Source organism: Juglans regia, chromosome 6, assembly GCF_001411555.2.
Source record: "Juglans regia cultivar Chandler chromosome 6, Walnut 2.0, whole genome shotgun sequence".
Classification (NCBI taxonomy): domain Eukaryota; kingdom Viridiplantae; phylum Streptophyta; class Magnoliopsida; order Fagales; family Juglandaceae; genus Juglans; species Juglans regia.
Genome location: NC_049906.1, coordinates 34461650 through 34475492, shown reverse-complemented (window position 1 = coordinate 34475492; position 13843 = coordinate 34461650). Strand labels below are relative to the sequence as shown.

At 33.8% G+C, this 13843-nt stretch overlaps 2 protein-coding genes across 5 annotated transcripts; both read left to right on the top strand.

Annotated features, from left to right (window-relative positions):
* The first annotated feature begins 5171 nt into the window (after positions 1-5171).
* On the top strand, positions 5172-7253 carry LOC108981675. Its single transcript, XM_018952914.2, has 2 exons — positions 5172-5458; positions 6985-7253. The coding sequence occupies exons 1-2, from the start codon at positions 5291-5293 to the stop codon at positions 7030-7032; spliced, it is 216 nt and encodes a 71-aa protein (XP_018808459.1). The 5' UTR covers positions 5172-5290; the 3' UTR covers positions 7033-7253.
* Positions 7254-8194: 941 nt separating this feature from the next.
* LOC109020464 (F-box protein At5g07610-like) lies at positions 8195-11459 on the top strand. 4 transcript variants are annotated; one of them, XR_002000941.2, is made up of 3 exons: positions 8195-8475; positions 8663-8776; positions 11251-11459. XR_002000941.2 is itself a non-coding variant. In XM_035691335.1 (3 exons), the coding sequence occupies exon 3, from the start codon at positions 9527-9529 to the stop codon at positions 10730-10732; it is 1206 nt and encodes a 401-aa protein (XP_035547228.1). In that variant the 5' UTR covers positions 8196-8475; positions 8663-8776; positions 9508-9526; the 3' UTR covers positions 10733-11088. The 4 variants fall into 4 exon arrangements, 3 of the variants coding, with proteins under 3 accessions (XP_035547228.1, XP_018858470.2, XP_035547229.1); XM_035691335.1 differs by lacking the exon at positions 11251-11459 and adding an exon at positions 9508-11088 and having other exon boundaries at positions 8196-8475; XM_019002925.2 differs by lacking the exon at positions 11251-11459 and adding an exon at positions 9472-11088 and having other exon boundaries at positions 8196-8475.
* Positions 11460-13843: the final 2384 nt, after the last annotated feature.

Here is a 13843-nt window from a genome sequence, read left to right as displayed (position 1 = left end):
GGGAGTTGGGGGGGTCAAAATAATGTATGAGGGAAGGTTTTTTGTACTACAAAAATAGGCTTCTCATTGCCAACAATCAACCCTACAAGCTTAAACTACTGGAAATGTTCCATAGTAGTCCCATTGAGGGCAATTTAGGCTATGACAAGACACTGCATAGGATCAAAGGGAATTCTACTGGCCTAAACTCAGAGCTGAGGTGAATGAGTTTATAAGAAATTGTGAGATTTGCTAGTGGGAGAAACTAGAGAATCATTTTCTAGGAGGGCTTCTCCAGCCACTTTAAATCCTTTCTAGGCCTTGGTCCATCATCTCAATGGACTTTATTGAAGGCCTACAAACATCCTATGGCTTCAACTGCCTATGGGTGTTGGTGGACCGCTTGACTAAGTTTAGTCATTTCATACCCTTATCCCATCCATACACTGCCCTAACAGTTTATCAAACATATCTTCAAACATCATGGAATGCCAAGGTCCATCATCTCAGACAGAGACAAATCTTTCACGAGTAAATTTTGGCGATAATTGTTCAGGCAACAAGGGGTCCAGTTGGCCTTTAACTCGGCCTACCACCCCCAAACAGATGGCCAATCCGAGGCCGTTAATAAAACCCTAGAGAATTATCTGCATTACTTTGTGGGAGATCGTACTAAGGAATGGGTACTCTAGGTTCCTATGGCCTAGTGGTGGTACAATACTTCCACCCATGCCTCCACCAAGCTAACCCCTTTTGAAGACCTCTAAGGCTATCCACACCCCCTCTACTGAGCTATCATGCAGGTACCTCTCGGGTTGAGGCAGTGGACTCTACTCTTCAAGCTCATCATCATCCCTCTGCTACGCTAGAACTTGCAAAAAGCTCAAGAAATGATGAAGACGTTCATAGATTTGAGGAGAAAGGAGGTAACTTTGAATGTAGAGTATTGGATATTTGTGCGTTTACAACAGAGAAGAAATGTAAAGATTTCGCCCATGTTCTACAGACCCTTTGAAATCATAGAGAAGATTGAAGCTACTGCTTACCGAGTGAAGCTTCCCGAATCAGCTCAAATACATTTAGTCTTCCATGTTTCCATGTTGAAAAAGAAGCTAGGGCAATCTATGAGCCCTGTTGCTTAGCTCCCTCCGATGGACTCTTTGGGGGTCTTGAAACCAGAACTCAAAGCAGTTTTGGGTCAAAGGATCAGAAAGAAAGGATCTTTGCCCCTAACAGAAGTTTTAATCAGGTGACAATTGCAAGGTAATGAGGACGCGACATGGGAGGCCTTTCATTAGATGAACACCTACCCACATCTTGTGGGCAAGGTGTTTTGAATAAAGGGGCTCTATTACAAGTCTAAATCGTGCCCTAGGAAAGACCTTGAGATAGAAAGGATCAGTGTTTGATGTAGACCGTTGATTGGAGTAAGAGCTAGGATTGTGCTAGAGTTGCAGTATTAAGAAAGGGCTTCTAGAAGTTTATTTTGTATTTCTTATTGCATATTTTTAATTATCGAATATTGTAGTTAGTTGATACACAAATATCTAGTAGTAGGACCCACTAATCAGTAGTCGTTTTACAGTTTGTTATGCATCCCTTATAAGGGACAATACTAATGTAGTGTTTTCTAATCCTAAATATTATTACAAAAACTTTCCTTTTTGAACCCTTATTCTGAAGGCCTCTCCTCTCGAAGTGAAAATCCTTATTTTTCCTAACTTTGTATTACACATTTGTGGCTATTTGATAATCACGTTTTCTCAATTCGAGACTTTGATGGGCTTCTCTCTAACTTTGATTTGCATCGTTATGTGGAATCCTTTTGAGTTCAAAGACATGGTTTACCTTTTGGTTGTATGAACTACAAGGTTGGCGAATATGTTGGTGATTTGCTTGGGATAGTTGAACAAGTGAATGTGGATGAGAATGAGTTAGGATGGAGAAAGTTCTTATGGGTTAAGTTGCTTTGAATATTACGAAAACATTACTACAAGGGAAGTTAGTAGTGGTTCAAGGTTGTTCGACATGGGTTTCATTCAGGTATGAAATGTTAAAGACCAAACTATTGATCTAAAATTTTTAAGATTGTTGAATACTAATTTGGTTAATTCTTTAATCTTCAGAATCATAACATTACATAACGCTTCTGAATCCGACGTCCACGGCGGCCCACCCTATCAACACTGACCTGATGGTAACTATTTTCCTTTTGGCAGCTTCACTCATCTATTAGTATTTAATAACTTAATACTATGCCCATACATAGTACCAAAAGTATTTTAATTCAGCTTATAGGTCACCTCCTCTATGACTTGAACCCGTGATGTGGTCCATGCTTTGATACCAATTGTTAAAAACTCAACCATTAACCTAACCCTCTGGATCATAACATAAAAGGCTTCCCGCTTTTGCTTCTGTTGTGGGATCATCAAACATTCTCCAAGTGGATGCCCAACACCCCAAAGACAACATTGCATGGTGCTTCTTCTAGAGATCAATATCCTTGGATCTGTGCATCTTCAAGTTCAGGCATTAGCAATTTTAGTCCTCTTTCTCCACAAATTTAGCTTGAGTTAGAGGTATTTCATCAGGAGACAGTTAGGCGAAAGAAGGGGTAGACGGTTTACTTGACATCCTTACCGTTATCTCTAATAAAACTCAAGAGGACAGTTATGCAGTTACTTCGATAGAGTTCACATCTCAAGGTACAAAAGTGGGGGCTGAAAAATCTCTTACAAATTAGGGATCACTTAGGGAAAAATCTGGTTGTTAATTCTGATATGGTCCCTTCTAAACCACTTCTTGCTCCTTCTATTGAGATTAGAACATGAAAAAAAGAGCTCATTTTGAAAAGGAGAATGTTCCACTGCATATTAATCCAACTAATATGAAGGACAAAAGGAATCAAGGAGTAAAACTATATGTGAGTCCAAAACCAAGTAAGATTCCAACAATATCATACTCGGTCTGGCTTGTTTCTCATGAAGGAACTTAAACCAGACAATGAAACATCAATGGAGGCTTTTGTACAACTCTGTCGAGAATTATTACGAGTCTAATCAATTGGAACTATTAGGGGGCCTGACAACCCTTGGATCGGTTTGTGGCCTTTGCTGTTTGGTAAAGAATAAAAGACTATATATTTTGTTTCTTATGGAAACAAAATTATCAAGGCAGAAAATGGAAGGAACTAAATTGAAACTGGATTATCCAAATATGTTGGAGATAAAAGGGATTGGAGCTAGTGGTGGTATTGCTTTACTCTAGCCTGATGCTTTTATTGTTGATCTTTGGAATTGTTCTTTCAAACATATACAAATGGAAGTATCAATGACAGGAGCATCATTCAAATGGATTTTAGTAGGGTTTTATGGCCATTCTAAAGTGGCATCTTGTTGTGGAAGTTGGGCACTTTTAAGACAAATTAAAGTACCTTGTAATATCCCTTGATTAGTTATTAGGATTTTAATGAAATACTTGAGAATGCTGAGAAGTTTGGTGGTAGTAAGAGCTCTGATTGAGTCTTTTCAAGAGGTTGGAAGAAGGCCGATACAAACTCTTCCAAGTTCTACTTCTCATCATAATCCTATTTGCTTAAATATTATTGCAAGCAGTTCTAGTTTGATTTATAAGAGGAAAATCTGGAGATGTGAAACTCACTGAAAATTAAAAGATGATGAATTGTGATTACTACTTCTTGGAATGATGGAGTACATGTAGAGGCTAATCTGCAAAAATAAAGGTGTGGATACAAAAGTCCTTCAAACTCTTCTCATTTAATCATTACAATTTTCTCAAATTCTTACATAAAATATAATAAACAATTCAACTTTTTTAAATTTCAAAATAATAATAATATTAAAAAATAATATTCTAATAATATTTTATTTAACTTTCTACTTTCATCTCAACTCAACTCACTACTATCCAAACCTCTCTTTAGGGTACGTTTGGATGTTGAGCTGAGTTCAGTTCTTTATGAATAATAGTGAGTTGAGTAGTGGAGAAGTTATGTGGGGCTCATCTAAACTGAGTTTAAAGTGTGTTTGAATGTTAAGATATGTTTAATATTTTTTATGGAAAGTTAAAAAAAGTTATGAGTCTCACTTATAAAGACGTGTTAAGTTGAAAAATAGTTGTGGGTCTCACGTATAATGAAGTTTTGAGTTGAGATGAGTATAATAATTTAAGAATTGAGTATTTGTATATTAGACTCAGTTTAAAATTAGACTGAGCTCAACTACCTCTTGCAACCAAACATAGCCTTAGTTTGTGTATATATTACTTATGATAATATCCCTACGTCTCTAAAAAAAAAAATGAAATATTATCATTTTCACTTAAGCAACGTGATTAGAAAAAAATATCATTATAAGCTTAGAGCTAATATGCTTGACTATGGCCAATCAATTACAAACAAACTAACGACAGAAGAAGTTTTAATATATTGAAATTATCGATGGAAAGTATTTTACGAAAAAGAAAAAATGATGATGATGATAATAAATAAATATATTTTGTACCCTCAAATTATTGTAAGTCTTGTATTTATTATTAAAACTAACATGGTGATATAGTACACTTTCAAATTATAAAAAATTTGATAATTTTCTACCTTCAATCGGAATTTGACATCAAGGGTACTGCATTTGAAAACACAACTATTCTTAAGTATGATAAGATATTCCTCAAATATTTCACTCCCAAATATATATTTAGTGTTCGTTTGAGAACACAACTGTTTTCAGGTATTCTCATATATTCTCAAATATTTTCTTTTCAAATATTATTCAAATATAAAATATTTTTTAATTTCAGATTCTCAATTTTTTCATCTAATCATTATAAATTTTTTAAACTTCTAAATAAAACATAAAAAATAATACAATTTTTTTTAATTTTACAATAAAAATAATACTAAAATAATATTTAATTTTTTTTTAATTTTATAATATTTTTATTCAACTTTTTATTTTTTCTTTTTCAAAACTCAATAGAACATATTAACTTAAATTATTTTATTAATATTTACAAACTATTTCATTATAGATATTTTTAATATTCAAACAAGTCCTAAAAATTTTAACTCAAATTATTTTAGTATTATTAATATTAAGTAAGTAAATTTATTTAAAAATAATAATTTTAACACAAGTCATATAATTTTTTTTTTTTATATTAATTTTAACACAAGTCGTAGAAATACAGGGGCGAGGAAAGGGAAGTGAAGAAGGTCGGGAGATAGAGCGGGGTAAGCAGTAGCTGAGAAAGACCAGAGAGAAGGGAGAACGCGAGAGAAAAGAAGAAGATGGGGGGTGGAATGGAGGCTAACAAGAACCGGTTCATCGAGGATTGGGGCTCGGCCCGAGAGAACCTCGAGCACAACTTCCGCTGGACTCGCCGTAACTTTGCCCTCGTCGGCCTCTTCGGCCTCGCCGTCCCCATCCTTGTCTACAAGGGCATCGTCCGTGAATTCGTAAGTCCCTCCCCAATTTCTCTTACACAATTCACTTTATGCTTACTCATCCGATGCAACCGTTTCGTACTTCGTTTTCATTTCTATCTGTCGATCCGTTGCTAATTCCCGTGACTTCAGTTTTATTTTTCTTCAAATTGGTTTGCGAGAAATAATAGAACCGATTGCATATGAATTGAAGATGAAGATTTCAAATTGCACGAGTTGACGTTGTGGCTAATATCGTCTTATTTGATTTTCATCGAAATCGTTATCTTGGGGAACTCTAGTGGTGATACGAGTTTGGATTTCCATTTCTGCTAAAATGGAAGTGGACATTTCAATTTTGTTTAACGAAGTTACTCTAGCTGTGTGTTATGATTAGGCTGATCTGGATATCGGTTCCAAATAAAGGGGAAACCTTTTGGTCAACAGTTGAGGTTATTGTTTCTAGAAACCTGTTATGTAGCTATCATGTGAAATCTTGGGCAGGTGACTATCGTTGGAAAATAAAGAGTCTGGGGCTCTCTTTATTGAATATCAACAGGCTACGTAATGTCAATAACAAACCTTGTTATGAAATAGAATTTTTTAAACACTAATTCCTTCGGCCGCCCTATAGATTCCGACACTACTCTTTGTTTTTCATGCGAGATATTGCTGTAACGCATCTATCCCTTGACTAGTATAAAATCCTATTACACAATACTAGTTCTTCGTCAATAATCAATGAATTAAGACGGTCCGACTTCCTGTTGTGTTGTATCCGAGGCTTTAAAAAAACTACTTGCCATTGTATATTGTCATATCTTATCCATGTCCTCGGTGTAGGTGCTTTTTATGAAAAAAAGCTATATTTTCTCTCAAATTGGCATACACTAGATGACTTAATGGTTGGCAATATTTGATACACTTTTTTTTACAAGTAAGATTCGATACGCTTTGTAATGTGATTTTATAAGTTTGTAAACAAATTCATACGCTATGGATTTCTTATTTCGCATTTTTTGGATGCGATGGATACTAATTAGATGAACAACTTTTAATGTTTCCATCAATTCTGCCAATCCATTATCAGGGAATCACAGGTTTAAATGGACTTGCCAACGGAGGATGCCTTCAACAATCTTGAATCTTTGACATTTAAAATTGCTTTTGCTTTGTTCTCTTTTTTTTTTTTCCTGTTATTTTTTCTTCGTTTGCTTCGTTGCCTGAACTTTTTTCTGAAACAGTGAGCAATTTACCTCTATGCTGTCCTTGCTTTGTGCATTCTAGTCCTAGTTTTGTTGGCCTTCTATACACCCTAGCCCCCTGCTGTTTGACTTTCTTTTTTTGCAGCACATGCGAATTCAGGAGTAATTTGGATTAAGAATTTGATCTTTGTTTGATCACCGAATTGTAATACGGTGCATTATAGGCCTTCTGTTGAATTTTTGCACTTCTGTAGTTTACTAGGATACAAGCATATATCATATCTGGAAACTGTTATTCCAGACTTCCAGTCAATTCATTGAGCTTGCTAACGTGTTTTATCAACTTTGGTTCAGCATATGCAAGATGAGGATGCAGGCAGGCCGTACAGGAAGTTTCTGTAAGACTTCAGAACTGCTCGATAGTAATTTTGGGAGTAATAGAGCGAAGTTCTCTGTTGAATCCCCAAACGATCAGGCAAAGTATTTGGTTTATTTTTTTCTTTGAAAGTTTTTAGAATGTGATGTTCGGAGGCCAGTCTTCCTTATACTTTGCTCTCAAGAATACTGAACAATAATGTTCAAGTTATGCTTTATCTGTTCAATATTTTTCCTTGGGACTCTCTCATGCAGAAGACATGACACTGATTTAGTATTAGGTAAATCAAAGGCACACAAAGATCTTATAATTTATAAATTCACGTGACTTGATACGAGGTGTCAGATTGTAAAGTTCTTTTTTGTTATAAAGCATTAATTCACGTCGGTTTATGAATTAACTTTTATAAGATTTTTGTGTAGATTTAACACATTTTTTTCCTAAAAATCTAAGGGCAAATTAAGACACTACTAACTACTATTTGTCCAATACATTATACTTGCGATTTATATACATATATAATATTTGTATGCTGAGACACCTCATTTGGTTATGCAATTCAATGCAATTCAATGAGATGAGATGAGATATTTTATTGAAAGTTGAATAAAATATTATTTTTATTTTGAGATTTAAAAAAGTTAAATTATTTATTATATTTTTGTGTGAGAGTTTGAGAAAATTTTAATGATGAGATGAGATGAGATAGTTTGATTTTATACAATTGACAAAGATAATTGATGGAGTTAATTATTTTCACTCTTGACATATTTGTTCCGATGCCCAAGTTGTGTTTTTGTTTTTGGAGCCTATAGTCATGTTGGCGTTACTACAAAGTCATGGGCATTGCAAGTATTTACAGAATTAAAACTTTCTATATGTAAAGTTTTGAAAATGATTATCCCATCTTGATAACCCAGACTATGACTACGATCGTTCATTGCTCAATATGCTTCTGTCAAAAAAAGAAAAAATGAAAAAGAAAAGAAAGAGGTAATGAAATGCTTCGAAAGGAGAGTTTCCATGATAAAAGAGAGAGAAAAGCAAAGTATTTATAGGACAACCAATTCAATATTAGATGTTGTCGTAAAGCAATGAGTTAAGACTGCTTGATAAGTATTGATTATTAAACGATATAATTTATATAAAATATAATATCCATTATTCGTAAAAAACAATAAATTTGGGCTTGACTACGAAGTATTAAGGCTGACTTGCCAAACTGCGAGTTGCTCTCTCTCTCTCTCTCTCTCTCTCTGCTCAGTGTGTCTGTGCAATCGACAGGGGAAACTGACCACTCGATCGTCTTTGCTTTCGGTTTCGATGCTGATCTTGTTCGTCAATGAAAGCCAGGGACCTCACTTCCGCTTTGTGTCGAATTGTGTATTACAACTTTTCTGAGAACTGAGGATTGAAAATTTGAGAGCTGAGAAATTCTTCGAGAAGGCCAGCGAGCTCTACAAGGATTAGTGCGTAATTTCTTCTTTTTCATCATCGTCGTCGTCATCTTTTTCTTCCTGTTCTTCTCTCTCTCTCTCTCAATTTTTAAAATTAAGAATTTTAAGTGCAACACTAGGTTATTTTTCACACTCTATATAAGAAATGCAACTCTGGGTTGCAACTATTTGGTTTGATTTTGTATGCTTTGCTTTGCAGGCACTGAAGAGAGAGAGAGAGATTAGATCAAGTATTAATTTGAGTAACTTACAGCTCGCCTTGGCTGATACTTCATAACATAAATTTGGCATTTCAGATAAAGTTAAAGAGCAGGTAAACATTCAAATTTGCTAGTATTTCATTTTTTGAAGAAATGGTTAATAACACCTCTCTTTGGTTTCATGCGTGGTCCATACACATTGTATTCTTCCATGTTTTCCTGTTTTCTACAAAAATGACAGTCAGAATAAATCCTAATGTCTCTAATATTGAACTATGTATCGATGTTTTTGTTGCATATGGACTTTATATCACCAATCAAAACAATAGTTTTGATATCCCAAGTATGTTTTGCCTACCTTAGAATGTTATTAGCTAAGAAAACAAGAGCAGCTACAGAGGAATATGGGAAATCAAATATGATTTGTTTTCTTACTTATTTTCTATATATATATATATATATATATATACACACGTGCAGCATAAGCATAAGTTGGTTGACTGGATGAAAGCAAATTACTGTTGATGGTTAGTTGTTAGTGCTTTTGAAAAAGTTCTGGAGAATTCAGGTCCAGTTTTTAGTAATTCTTTATAAAAACAAGGAAGTTAGTAAACACATTATTTATCAACTATATAGTTGATAAGTTATGAATGTTCTCACCTTGTCATGTCAACGATACATCTCAGTTGATGGAAAGTATTTCAGCCTGTTTGGTAGGTCTTCATGTTAAATTAAGATGATAAGCAAAATTACTCGTCTTGTGAAAAAAAAAAAAAGAAACTTTTGGTATTTTTTGAGTCATTGGAAGAGTGTTATAATGCTCACATGGAAGAGGAACTAACAGTGAGGACCACATTGCAACAATGGCAACAATAAGAAAAAGCCAGAGAACTGGCGGATCCAGCACAACCAGGCTGCAGATGTCGGCTGTTGCCGTTGCTAGCAATGAAGACCTCTTGAGAGAGATTCTTACACGTCTTCCTGTGAGACCTCTTGTCAGACTCAAGGTTGTGTGCAAACAATGGTGCTTTCTCATCTCTGATCCTGAGTTTTTTATCAGTCATGCCCGCAGAAACAGTAGATCCAATGGTTTATTGTTGAAATGTCTCAAACAAGCCCCAGGACTTTCACTCGTACCCCTTGAGGAGTATCAACCTCCTAGGGTTTTACCATTCAACTTCCTCAACAAGCGGGGTACAAATGTTTTAGATTCTTGCAAGGGCTTGTTGTGCTATTCTATGGCAGATCTTCACGATCCCATGCTCATTTCTTACTATGTTTGTAATCTTTCTTCCGGGGATTCCACAAGAATCGGTGTGTTTGATGCGCTGTCAACAACACGTGGGAGAGTTGTCTTTGTATCTTTTGATCCTTTGAAGTCAGTTCACTACAAAGTTATCTTCATTCATCAAATATCTTCCTCATCATCTGACTTTCTACTGAAAATTGATATTTACTCATCGGTGACCCAATCTTGGAAGCCTGCCAAAGATGTCATAGTACCATATGATGCAGGATTTAAAAATGAAGCAGTTTACATGAATGGTGCTATTTACTGGTATGATCAAACCCGGAAAGCAGTTTGGTACCTTGATTTAGATGCAGAATGTCTAGACAAAGTGCCGGATTCAATGGATTGGCAGAAAATAAGTTCTGTCAAGTATTTTGGAGAGTCAAGCGGCAACTTGCATCTCATTGCAACATGCAGACTCCAAACTACGCTACTTACTATCTATGAGATGAAACAAGACAGGTCTGGTTGGTTTGTGAAATATCATTGTGATCTTAGTGTTCTGGCAGATGCATTCCCAAGGATATTCTGCGCTCACTATGATAACCTTCATGTGTATCATCTCTTGTGCCTACTAGAAGGAGAAACAAAGGAGGAGGCAACTCTTGTGATGGCAGTACCTGGGGAATTGATTTCTTACAATCTCAAGACAAATGCCTCAAAGACTCTGTGTCAATTTGGAATGTTTGGAGTAATATATAACCGGAATGGGGCTTATGAATTGGAGACCCTTGGGATCAAGACTTATCAATACTTGGAGACCCTTGCTCGCATTTGAACACTGTTTTTAATAAGATTGTAATAAAATAGAAAAGAGAGAACGAAATTAGGAGTAGAAATCTAAAAAATATGTTTGGCATTGGTTACTGCTGAACTCACTTGGGTGCAATATCTTCTTAAAGACTTTGGTGTCTTTCTTTCTACGCCACCTGTGTTGTTTTGCGACATTGTTAGTTTTCAATCCTGTCTTTCATGCTCAGACCAAGCACATTGAAATAGACTATCACTTCATCCGTGAGCATCTTTTATTGGGAGTTAAAGCGATGAGTTGGGTAAGCTTCCTAAGTGTATGGCTGATCTGGTACGATTGTTTTCAACAAGTAGTGCAATATAAAAGTATTCTATGAGCGAGAACTTTTTTTCCAAAATTGCTATGCATTATCTTTATTACGATGCTTAATTTTGATTAATTGATTATATTTAGTGTCTTTTAACTTTCCCTGAACTAGATCTGATATTAAATGTTGTGGCTTTAAACGAAGTAGTGCTAATTATTAGTGCCATATTAATTTGCAGGGATACTCGTAATAAATCTCTTCATTTTCTCAGCAAACTTCATGCTGAAAGATCAATTATACTCGGGATGAAATTCAAAGGGTAGAGGCCCCTCGTGCATATGGTAACGTTGGTTTAAAGCGCTAGCTATCATGATACCTAGAAGAGAAGTGCTGAAGCTACGAAAAGAAGTGTTATAGTTACAAAGAGATTTCACAAAAGTAAATCCACAAATTAACATGACTTTATATGATACGTTAGATTTATTTTACAATAAAAGTAGTTTTATAATCTAACGTACTACATCAAGACACGTTATTTATGAATTTACTTTTGTGAGATTTCTTTATGACTAGGGTCCATTTGGATGCTCAAATATTCTCAAATATTTCATTTCCAAATATCATTCAAACACAAAACATTTTCAATTTCAAATCTTCAACATTTTTATTTAATCATTACAATTTTTTCAAACTCTTAAACAAAACATAACAAATAATGTAACTTTTTCAAATTTTAAAGTAAAAATTATATTCAAATAATTTTTTAAATTTATAATATTTTTATTTAACTTTTACTCTCACATTTTTTAAAATTTAATAAAATATCTTAATTTTAATTATTTTATTATTATTTACAGATATTATAAAATATTCTAAATATTCATACGTAGGGCCGGCTCTTCGATTTAAGCGGTTGCCTAAGGCCTTTAGTGGAAGAAAGCCCCACAAAGAAATCCCAAATAGAACCTTTAAAAAAAACTCAATTAAAAAAAAATTATTAATTCAATAAGAGACTATTAAAAGTTATTTTATGTAATTGGTTATCTCTTTGATTTATCATATTTCTTTTTTCTTCTAAAAACTCAACTTTTATTGAACTTTTTTTGGTTTATGGGTTTTTTAAAATATTTTTGACTCACCAACAAAACTTTTATTTTCATATTAAGTTATTCGTTTATAAAGATGTTAGTAATTTTCCCTAATTATCAAAGACGTACTCGTTGGCATGAGTTTTTTTTTTCCTTTATGATTATGTTTCTAAATATATATGTTAATATTGGAATCTCTTTTTTTAGAATTCTATTATGTTTAAGTGCACTTTGATGATGACAAAACTCTCTCATCCTATCTCCAAAAAGTAACTATTTTTCATACCCTCCTTCTTCTAAGAGTACACTTGCATTTTGTCATTATTAATTTAATATATAATATGAAAATTATAATAGTTCGAAGAGGCAGAAACCCTCCTTTTTCCCAAATGCATGGATTGTTTACAGAACTTTATTGACAATAATGATTATAATTGCTTCTAAAAATCTAAAGTGCGTCTTGTAAAATTAAAGTTGATAAAATCTTCTATAAACCGAGAAGCTTGTTATAAAGTTAAGTCGGTTATTAATTGAACATGTGATAAAAATCTTAATTAGTAATTTTTCTTTACAAAATTACAGGTATAATTTTTAAATAAAAATGTAATATAAAAATTAAAACTAAGAATCTAAGATAAACTTATTTAAAAAAAAAAAACAAATATGTCATTCATTTATAGATCTCATACAAATACATCAGTATAAACAAACATCACAAGCAAAATAATAAAAATTGCACAATAATCTGTGAATCACCTTCAAGAATCAGATATGAAATTTCCAGTGATATTGTCATTTGGATGCCCTTCAATGCTGCTAAAGCCTTAATCTGATCTTCAACCCCATAAAGTCTCCCTCCTTTTTACGACACATTTCCATAGGTATATCACCATTTTCATTCCTTAGAATAGCATCCACACCAGATTTTTGTGAAGAATAAAAAACAGAACCATCAAAATTAAGCTTACATTTACCACATGGAGGAGGTTGCCAACATAGCACTCGGAGTTGTTTATGAATCTCATGATAAGGTTTAAATTGTTGAAAACTGTCCACATAAGCAAGACTGTTGACAACAAGATGATAAGGTTCAACAGCAGATTCAGTAAACAATCTCAAATTTTTATACTTCCACATACTCAATGCTATAGTATAGCCAAGAACCTTTCATGTAAAGACTAATAAGCAAGTTGCATCACTTCCCAAACCAACAAATCAAATCGACAATGCTTCTGAAAATTGAAGCTTTTAACTTCAAGAAAAGTCCCTAGCAATTGCATAAAGAGTCGGGTTACTCTGCCGTCCAAAGTAGACCGAAGTAGCCCGCTATACTTGACTGCTAGTTCATTTTTCAACTTTTTTTTTCATTTTTCTATTCACATTTTTTTAATATATTTAAATTTTTTTAAAAGATAAAAAAATACTTCAATATACTTAAAATCAATTCCTTAATTATTAAGTAAAAAAAATTAATCATTTTTTTTCCCAAATGATCAAGTAGAGTGGTAACAATTGGTGGGCAAAGTAGCTTTTTCCTTGCATAAAGCATCACAAGCACGCCAAGTGAAATTTTTAATCTTGGTAGGAAGGTTCGATTCCAAATTTTCTTTCAAAACACTTAGGTTTCGTTTGGTTACCAAACATCTCTCAACTCATCTCAACTCATCATTACAATTTTTTCAAATTTCAATACAAAATATAATAAACAATTCAACTTTTTCAAATCTCAAAATAATAATAATA

Bases quoted from the DNA above. Each gene is read 5' to 3' on its own strand.
- LOC108981675 (XM_018952914.2), top strand. From the start codon at position 5,291: ATGGGGGGTGGAATGGAGGCTAACAAGAACCGGTTCATCGAGGATTGG. The intron at 5,459-6,984 runs GTAAGTCCCTCC...ACTTTGGTTCAG, and splicing joins AGGGCATCGTCCGTGAATTC to CATATGCAAGATGAGGATGC.
- LOC109020464 (XM_035691335.1), top strand. From the start codon at position 9,527: ATGGCAACAATAAGAAAAAGCCAGAGAACTGGCGGATCCAGCACAACC.